At 42.0% G+C, this 10010-nt stretch overlaps 2 protein-coding genes across 3 annotated transcripts; one reads left to right on the top strand and one right to left on the bottom strand.

The window, feature by feature from the left end:
• Positions 1 to 256: 256 nt before the first annotated feature.
• On the bottom strand, positions 257 to 3659 carry yod1 (YOD1 deubiquitinase). Of its 2 annotated transcripts, none has more exons than XM_077006689.1 (3): positions 3520 to 3659; positions 2618 to 2847; positions 257 to 2072 (listed from the first exon to the last, which is right to left on the bottom strand). In XM_077006689.1, exons 2-3 carry the CDS (start codon positions 2823 to 2825, stop codon positions 1375 to 1377), a joined length of 906 nt encoding a protein of 301 aa, XP_076862804.1. In that variant the 5' UTR covers positions 2826 to 2847; positions 3520 to 3659; the 3' UTR covers positions 257 to 1374. The 2 variants fall into 2 exon arrangements, with proteins under 2 accessions (XP_076862804.1, XP_076862795.1); XM_077006680.1 differs by having other exon boundaries at positions 2618 to 2844; positions 3520 to 3621.
• A 348-nt stretch (positions 3660 to 4007) lies between these two features.
• snrpe (small nuclear ribonucleoprotein polypeptide E) lies at positions 4008 to 6720 on the top strand. The gene is made up of 5 exons (XM_077006702.1): positions 4008 to 4193; positions 4588 to 4614; positions 4957 to 5019; positions 6298 to 6376; positions 6515 to 6720. Exons 1-5 carry the CDS (start codon positions 4140 to 4142, stop codon positions 6568 to 6570), a joined length of 279 nt encoding a protein of 92 aa, XP_076862817.1. The 5' UTR covers positions 4008 to 4139; the 3' UTR covers positions 6571 to 6720.
• Positions 6721 to 10010: the final 3290 nt, after the last annotated feature.

The raw sequence follows: 10010 nt of genomic DNA, 5'->3' as shown, positions 1-10010 counted from the left end.
TGCATATTCTGACTAAACACTTTTGTAAGTCGCTCTGGATAAGAGCGTCTGCTAAATGCTGTAAATGTAGCAAGCAGTTTCCCCACATTAACTTGATTTCCTTTTAGTCACGGATTAAGTTTTAAAAATCACATTAATAATATGTAAAAGGGTATGAAGGTTTTCAAATTTGACCAAAAGATTTGCATGACATGAGTGTAGATCCTTTGGCCTCACAGTGCCACTATATTAAAACCATAAAATAACTTGGAAAGTATTGAATTGTATGGACAGTACCTGACTGCAAATGTATTGGGTTGTCATGGTATTCAACAATATTAGAACTATACATTCTGTACATTCTATGTGTAGTTTAACCGTTCATATTAGTTATTATCGTAGGCTAAGCCAATAAAAACATTTATCCCAGTGTTTCAGAACATTGAAAAAGTCTAATTCTCCACTGTGGAAAAAAACAAACCTTACCCACACTGCCGCCAACACTTATTTTTACAAAAAAATGTATAGCCACTTGATAGAACTTTGCATAAAGGTGTTTTGCATGGCCGGATGTAAAAAAAAAAAACCAAAACAAACCTTGTTCTATTAATCCAAGATAAATGTCTATACAGTTTCATATATGCATGAGTCCACAATCAGCACCATTTGTAAACCACCACATACAATCCACTCTCCTGGAAGCCAACTATCAGAACCAAAGCGCATCAGATACTTGAGCTTATCATATATGTCCAATGAGAACCTGCCATATCTTAAAATAAAGATGCATACAAACATAGAATACAGCTCATCAAATATCTTATTTGATCTTTGTGACTACTTCAAGTAAGCTGTTATTGAGTCAGTGATTAGAGAAATGATTCCCAAAATCGCGCAGTGCTCAATTAAGGGAATTTACTTACTGTGGGAATTTGCCCACATGTAGATAAGACCACACAGTGCTGTTGACAGTTCTGAAAATATGCAGTGTAACTTCAAAAATATGGATTGCACAAAATGCAATGATCCTATCTGCTATGCGAGTTTTGCAAGGTTCAAATAAAATAACTAGTTACGTTTTGGCTTGAACAGAGTCTCCTCGCTAGTTAACACTGAACTGCTAGAACAACAAAAAAACTTACAATACTGTGCTGAAACACATGAAATTTAATTTAATGCTTTAGACCTCAGAAATGTCAAAACCCAGTGTTGACCAAAGTAATTAATACTGAGAAGGTGGGGGGGTTGGGATAACACATGTGAGGTAGAGAACCGCAGAGCCGCACCGAGCGGGAGACACGGCCGTAATGTAGTGAGCTGGAGGAGAGGGCAGACATGCTGAGGTGGCAGTGAAGGAAGGTGCCAGTGGTCCCCATGAGTGGGGAGGGGCGGCCATTACACCTCACCGAAGTTGGTGTGGCCCGTCTCCTTGGCGTGCTCCCTGGCCTCCCTCTGACCCACCAGCCCGGTCTGACACACCATGCAGCGCAGGGCGAAGCGGTTCACGTCCGTGTACTGCCGCTTGCGCCGGGCCTCGTCGGCCAGCTCCAGCGCCTGCGCCAGGATCACGTCGTCCGCCGCGGGGAACACAGTCTGTGGCGCCGCGTCCGAGCCGGGATCCACTCTCTGCAGCGGGTCGTAGTGGATGCCGTCGTAAATGAGCAGCACGCGCTTGCGGTAGCCCGCGTCCTCGCCGAAACGGTCCACGCGCACCGTCTGCGTGTCCACCACGCAGATCTCGCACTGGTAGAACTTGGAGAGGATGGACACTTCGATGGCGCCGCCCCAGGTGTCTTCGCGGCGGATCCAGGCACAGTACTCATCGTTGCTTTTGCCCAGGACCGCCTCAGAGTACGCGGCCGGGTCGCTGGCGACAATCTGGGCGATGAGGCCGCGCATCTCGGCGGCACAAGCCGGGTCGTACACGCCCCCCTCCACCACGTAGTTCACACTGGTGAAGAGGCAGGAGTTGTCCGCCGGCACTACGCGCCGCTCCAGCCGAGGGCCGGAGTCCAGCAGTGGGCCTTTCAGAACAGTAGCGTTGCTGTGGGCTTTTGGCTTGTTCTTCTCTTCTTCTACAATCAGCGTGTCTCCTGTCAGAATGGTTCAAAACAGCGAAGATGCACATGGAAGGTCAGCGAAGACGGACTTCATGCCCGCAGCTCAACTGTACATGTATTCCCCAATAACCACATGCTACTGTCGTTAGCAAATTAAATTTTTATAGATGGGATTATCCAAATGATATTTGAGGAACATGAGTATGACCAAACTGTTGGCAGCAGATGAATAACCACTACCCAACTACCCAGGCACAAAAGACTATACACTATAAACCTGTTTATTCATGTGCTGTGTTGGGAGTATAACTGAACGATGTAATCATCTCCCTACCCTACTTCCATATTTAGTGAGCACATGTGCTGACTTTCTCTCCCCAGCACACATCTAATACATTATTGGTCTCACTTGGTAGAGTCCTAATATCTGCAAAGAGGGACCTGCAGTCCCTCAGTACTAATTAACTTACCCAAACAAAATCTTATGGGTCAGTTGACCACTAATTATGACAACAGGTACTCTGAGATGGCAATCCAGTCAGGCTAGCTCAAAACCTTCTGCCAATACAAGGTCTCACCTGATTGTATAGGGTAGTCTTTCAGATAGGCATCTCCATTGCGGAGATCCAAGCTAGAGGGAGGGTAACCCACCATGATCTTCTGCACGTCACACGGTATTCCCGTCAGTTCCTCAACCTTGTCTTTGAGCTCCTGGACACAGGACTGGCGGGTGAGGCCTTGCATCAGATGCGTCCCATTCTTGGCCTTACACCGCAAACGCAGCATCCTGAGTCCGTTACGTTTTCTGCTTTAAAACAAACGTAGTTTAAAGAGCCTTACGCATATAAATGTGGGTGCCCCGATTGCAAAAGCCCTCGTATTACCTAACTTGGTCGTGTTCTTTGTAGTGTGGATTGTTAACAATTTGAGTTTGAACGAATGAAAACCCAACAAACTTGCACAAAGGTACACCGAGCTGTTCATTGTACACTGCCATTCAGGTTACACAGCGAGGTTAGCGAGCTACCCAAGCAAGTTCACTTTGTTCTAAGAGTTGTAACAAGTTAGCCATGCGCAAGTGCCAGCTAGCTACTGGTGCAGCCAACTGCAATCAATATGTATTAGTTCACTCAGAAATGAATGAATGTTGTCCGATTCCTCTTGAAGTAGATCACAAGGCCGTATCTAAAAATGTTAAGCTAGATGGCTAATAATAAACACTTCAGACAGCTAGCCAAAAGATAAAACCGGCTCACCATCTACAATGTAGCTGGCTGGCTGATTCAAAACAAGACTGAGCAGCTAGCTTAGCTAGCCTTTAACTAGCTAGATGAATAAGCTTGGCTAACTTACAATATATGCAACTACTGCAATCCCCGTTCATTTTGACAGAAAAAATCCAGACGAGACCGCTACCGTCCACATTTATTTTTAATCAATATATATTTTTAAACGGTTTTCGAGTTGCTGTTATACTCACCTCTGAGCGCCTTTTTGACAACAGAACTGACACACTGGCCAACAACCGACATGCGCTTTACGTCACAAATTCTGCGTATGTCGTCAGTATCTACACAACTAATAATGACGTTTCAGAATAAGTTCCCCTGACTCCGCAGCATTTGCATTGAGGGAAAATTAAATAGGGCAAAAGTGCTGCAATTAACCCTATCCTGCCCGAGTCGATGGTATGAAAATGTGTTATGAATGAATTGTGTTATTAAAATATTCGTTTTGCTAAATTGAATTATTTGAATAAACGCTGTATCTACTGTATTAAAGTTTGCAATCCAAAAGTTCAACATTTGCAGGTTTGACACAATCATTGGATGTTACACATTACTCGCTCTATTTACCCGGACACTTTATATACCACAAGAAGGCGACGTAAAGTTGTAAAGTCTTAATCGAAATCGATGCAATTTACCTCCCAGACACTAGCGGCGCTGCAGTAGTAACACGCGCTTTAACGTCAGTCTGTTTCCTGTACTCAGCCATTGTTGCATTAACAACGTGAGGCTTTCGTTAGCGCGCCAATCAGTGCCATATTTCTTTGAGAAAATAACTGTCTGCAAGAGTGTGTGCTACAGTTTTGAAACGATGGCGTACAGAGGACAAGGACAAAAAGTCCAGAAGGTTATGGTGCAACCGATCGTATCCTTTCATACTGTAAACGATGGTTAACGAGCTAGCCGGGAGGCTAACACGGCTAGCCGGGTTGTATCTGAACACCCCAGTCGTTTGGTTGGTGATGCAGGTAACGGAGTAGCCTTGCATACTTGCTAACTTACAATCTTAGCTATGTTGTTTTCGGGGTTTTGACAGTGTTAGTATTTCTTTAGCATGATCTACTTACAGATTTGAGACCGAGGAAATTTTTCCTCGGTCTAAAATCTGTAAGTATCTGCAGAGTTGTTAGCTAAGTAGTTAGAGTTGTTAGCTAGCTAGTTAGCTAGTGTAAAAGTAAGGTTTATAGTTGTTAAAAGGCCATGTGTTGTGTTGTGTTGTGTTGTATTGTGTTGGTTCGGTCCTTGACTTAATTTTTCAGAATCTTATTTTCAGATATCTGCAAAATGTAAGTACACTTCGCTTTTAAAATTATTCATTGTCCTTTTAATGTGTTATTGCCATATTTGAAGTCTTAGTCCCACGAGCCTTTGTAGTGTAATCCTTATTTTATAATCATACAAGTGTTGTGTATGCTGTGAGTACATTTGGCCAGTCTCATTTGCAATACCTTCTGAGTAAATTGACATTTTCTTTAATTTCCTATATGTTTTATTAAACCTACAGCTCATATAATAATTGCAATATGTTTATCTATAACATTTGGTTCTAATGTGGAAAGCATTAGTAACTTTTTATGGTTCTTTTTCACGTTTGAGTTCTTGGTAAATATTTTTTCTCCTTTCTGCAGCGTTCCCGTATCCAGGTGTGGCTTTATGAACAGGTCAACATGCGGATAGAGGGCTGTATTATTGTGAGTGAACATTCTTCTGTGTCTGTGTAAATCCTCCCTCCCTCAGAACATTTCTCAGTAGCACTGCATTTAACCTCTTAGAGATGGGGATAATGAGTCCCTCCACTTGCTGAGTGATCAGGGCTGCATATCTATATTTAACTTTACTTTCCTCAACATCTGCACCTTGGTAATCTAATGGAGAATGCTGTTGAGATTTAGTTAATTAACTGAGCTACTGGGGAATGCCATGTTTTTTAATTGTATGTGGCTCCAGTATCATTCATTAACCAATTATTCATCATATCATTCAGTATATCATTCATTCATTATTTGTCCTTTTTCTGATGGAAAGTTTTTCCCCTGCAAGCTGCACTAGTGTGGGAAGATATATAATGTAAATCTTAAAAAATATAAACAGCAATGTTTTCTGTTCATCTCCAACAAATGTGTCAAAACTGCCAAAAGTATTTTAATTATTTCTATTAATAAACATCCTATCAGTACTGGCACAGAATGGACATCAGTACAGTCAGCAGTGCAGAGAAGTGATGTTTCTTTGACCCTAATGCCTTCACATATTTTGTGGGTCTGGGAAAGGATTTGCTAACGATTGTCTAACACCTTATGTGTGTGGTGTCTCTCTCTCTCTCTCTCTCTCTCTCTCTCTCTCTCTCTCTCTCTCTCTCTCTCTCTCTCTCTCTCTCTCTCTCTTGGCAAATGATGACATTTAATATGAAATTGACAATATTTTGATTTTTGAAAGTTCTTGTTGGTTAAGGAGCACAGGCAGCAGGGGTTGGGAGAGTGGATATGATATTTTAATGGGTATATACCATGATCATTCAGTTTAAATATTGCCATGTCGTAGTTGTCGGTAGATTAAGACTTGAGTGCATTAGTCAAATTTCGCCCCCTTGCTTAGGATTTCAAATAAATTGAAATATGTGTACTAATAAAACAACAATCAGTGACCCATTAATCTAATTCTGTCATCTTCTGCATTCTGCATGACTAAGAAAACGTGCTGGAATTGGGGATGTGTCCTGCATTACCAGGACTTGTACTGTACAAAACAATCATGGCAAGAAATACATAGGTCAACTTTGGAAGTTCTTTTCCAATACAGTAGTTGAAAGCCCTACTATTTTGCCAAACCTTTGCAATCTATTCATCCCTCTTGACCATTTACTTTGTAAATGTTTTTTTTACCTAAATGCAGATGATGAATATCTGCTTCAGACTGTGAGTGAAATTCACCTGTGCTGCTGTCTGTTGCTTTGTTCCCCCTGACTACAGGGTTTTGACGAGTACATGAACTTAGTCCTGGATGATGCAGAGGAAGTTCATATGAAGACGAAGAACAGGAAACCCCTGGGTAAGAAGTCTTTCAAGACTTTCATAAAAGATAGAACACTTTTTAAAATCGTGTAGTGTATGGTGGCCGATTTCTAGTGGAAAGTTCTTCCTGACAGAAACCCTGACGGTTTCTTAAGACTCTTCCTCTCTCCAACAGGGAGGGTTATGCTGAAAGGGGACAACATCACATTGCTACAGAGCGTGTCAAATTAACCATGCGGCTGGAACGAACCATCTTTGGTTCTAATGAGGGGTGGCGTTTGGTTTGTTTTGTTTTGTCATGTTTTATGTTGTACCCAAGTGATGCTTATCATAAGTGATCTATTTGTACCCAAACAAAATAAAAAATGTTTTGTTTCTTTACTTCAGGCAGATTTTTGTTTATTTATTGTGGGTCTTAGCATCTGTTTTATTACCAGGGTTTGTAAAGATTTGCTCTATCACTTTTTGTACAAAAGCCTTTGTGTTGATATAAATGTGTAGTGGTTTTTGGCTTGAAAGAAATATACATACATATATACATACATGTGCATACACACACCCCTAGCTCTGTGGTTGTTGAAAATAAGGTTGTTTTTACAAAATAAATCTTCTGGAATGTGAACCTTAACCGTTAAAACATTAGTAAAATTACAGAAGAGAATGTCGTGTGTATTTGTTGAACAAAGCTTACCTTGGGCTGTATCTTACCAAGCAAGGCACTGAAAATGCATAGCAACATTTACTAAGGTTCCTGATCCAGTTTTCTGAGGGTTTATTTTGGTCATGAACCTTTTAAAGCTAAAGTAATTTTGCTTTGTTAAATCTTACTCTGGAGACTTTAAATGACTGAATTAGAGATGGTTGATTAGGTTTGGCCTTAAACACTGCAGGTTGTTAGACCTTCAAGACAGGGCTTGGTTCACTTGAGAAGAGCTTCCTGCTAAACTGGAATCACCCTTACATCAATAGCTTAAAGGAGCAATAAATCATTTTTACCCACAAAAAGTAATGAAAAATATCAGTATTTTTTTCTATCAAGTGCAGCTCACATGAGGTCAAATTGAGTTGCAGTCCTCAAATAACCAGTTCATGATCTATTGAGTGGGTCCCCCACAGAGGTTTAAGTACAGAGTCTCTAAAGCATCTAGACCACTAGGTGTCATTATAATGGCTGTTTCATCACTGGAGAAAAAAGACATATTGCTCCTTTAAATTGTATCAATTCACTAAAAGTCTTCTGCATTTAATAAAGTTCAAATAATGTCCTGGCCCACATATTAGGAACTCCCATAGCTGCTGGTGTGGTATTGTAGTGCTGCAGGTTCTGAATGAAGATGAATGTGAGCATAAATTTGAAGAACGAATAATGAATATGAATGTTACCTGTGTGTGTAGTGTGTTGCATAACCATAAGAGGGCGCACAAATCTGCAAGTTGAATATTGATAATCCTTTCCTGGGATATAGACTTGTTATAGACTTTAATTGGGTTCCAAGAATATTGTTTCATACAATTCAAATATACAAAGTTAGTTTTCTAAGTTGTTTGTGAACCAAAACAATTTATACAGTGTAAGATAATCGGGCACCTGAAATTTTGGAAAGATTTTTTGACAATGTGTAACAGAGTATATATGATCAGCTATGAAAGTAATTTCCACCTGTTAATTCTTTTGTGATCCTGCATTTGTTTATGTTACAGGCCTATCATTACAAGGAAGAAAGATCAGAAGCCTCAGCTATTAATAAAGACTGCCTTCCTTGACGGGAAGTAAGATAAAAATCTGATAATATGAGAGCAGCCACAAGTCAGCAGAATCAGAAAGGCGAGGCGTGCTGTAGTCCTTCAGAAACGGGCTGCGGGACCCCTCCCCCCTCCCCCACGGCAGGAGGTGGTGGTGAGGCAACTTTATAGATAGAAACCGCCAGCAGCCCGAGAAGGAAGCGGCACCTCAGTCACTTTTTTGCAAGTTCACGTGGAAAACAGGAGTAACAGATGCAGCTCTGATGTTTTTTTTTGGGGGGGAGGAAGTCGTTTGCTAACTCCAGACCCCTCATGAGCAAAACTTCGTAAGGCAGCCGCGGGCGCTCGGTGGCTGCCTGTGGACCGTAACCGCAGTGGTTCTGCAGCTGGCTTTCTTCTTATCTCTGCGAGGAAATGAGTATATTGTGAATTCTCAGATAGAGTAGCTGCTATTAGTGGTTTAAGCATTACTGAAAGGTCTTGTGTGATTCAACTTTTACTACCTACATGTCAGAATATTTACAAATGCAGAGGAAATTAAAACATGCAAATGAAACTGCTGGCCTATTGAAGCAGTGTTGTCTCTGTGTCTCAGTCTCGTTCTGTTTATCCCTCTCTGCCTTATTCCAAAATGCTGGCAGCTATGTTTTGCTACTGCTATGTCTATAGACGTACAACTTGCCTGTCTGTCACCAAAATCATTCATCCAAACTGACCCCAGAGGCTTTTGTGCCTTTTCCTCGTGGGCCCCAGAGACGGGGCCGGGGGTCCTGTTGACGCCGACGGGCTGTGGGAAACTCGCTGCCCTTGTCGGCCTCTCCAAGAGCGGGTTGGCTCACCGTGGCCCTCTGGGCTCTGCCTGCGGAAACGTGGCCCAGATCACATCGCTGTCCCGCTCCCGAGAGACCTTCCCGACCCTGTGGGACCGATTGTTGTGAGCCAGCCCTTTGTCTTCTGTCGCTCTGCCTGACTTGTCTCCTGCACTATTAGTAACCAGGTGACTCCATCTCACGTCTCGGTGCGTACGCGAAGCCGCTTCTGTGTATATATACGCCAGTCATGTATCGACAAACACTCAGGCCTACTTTGCATGGTGTGTAGTCCTTGCGTCAAGATGCTCACCTCTCAGAGGAAGGTTGTGCTTTTATGCTTTTAAATCCAAAGTTGCTGTCTCTGCTGTTGGCCGTTGGGAAGCTGGCTTTGCTCCTTGATGTTAGTCAGATCACTAATGTGTTCTTTATATTTTATTAATTTACAATAATTGGCAAAAGTCCGGTATGCAAGTAAATGACTGAAACAAAATAAGTAAATAAATCGACAGTATATAACCAATGCACACACATCCTCAGGATTCAGTACATTTACTCATGACGGCCGAATTGCTAGGTCTATCTTCACATGGATGGAGAACACTTTAGAGAACCGTCAAACAGAACACACAAAACCTCCTCAAATGTTTGCCTGCTTTAGAAAAACCATCATCTTCTTCACCAAGACCTCTTTATACAAGCAGGTCATGACCTTCACACATTTCTTATCTTGTTTTAACAGAGTAGTGCCAATGCATAATACTTTCATAGTCCTCCAATTAACACTTACAATAATATGCAGGTCTGATAAGGCCTTTTGTCTGAAATTTCACCCAAGGAAACGGAGTAGCATGTTTCATTGTTTTATTCTCTGGCTTAACTGTGCAGTGGTAGTGGTGGGCAGTGGTCCAGAGCTGGACTCAAGGTGAGGAAGTCCCCTTGGCAGGCCGTCCTTTGTCTGAACAAATCACAAACGAGTTCCAAGCATGCCTGCATTTCAGCACCAATTCAGCACCGTCAGGGTGTTTAACATTAAAGAGGGACGAGGTCACAAAAGTGCATTTTATGTACGATTTCTCATGCCATGTGTCAAAGCAAACCGGGTTACTTACACTACAT

The sequence above is a fragment of the Brachyhypopomus gauderio genome, chromosome 1, assembly GCF_052324685.1.
Source record: "Brachyhypopomus gauderio isolate BG-103 chromosome 1, BGAUD_0.2, whole genome shotgun sequence".
Lineage (NCBI taxonomy): Eukaryota > Metazoa > Chordata > Actinopteri > Gymnotiformes > Hypopomidae > Brachyhypopomus > Brachyhypopomus gauderio.
This window is presented reverse-complemented; position numbering and strand designations above follow the sequence as displayed.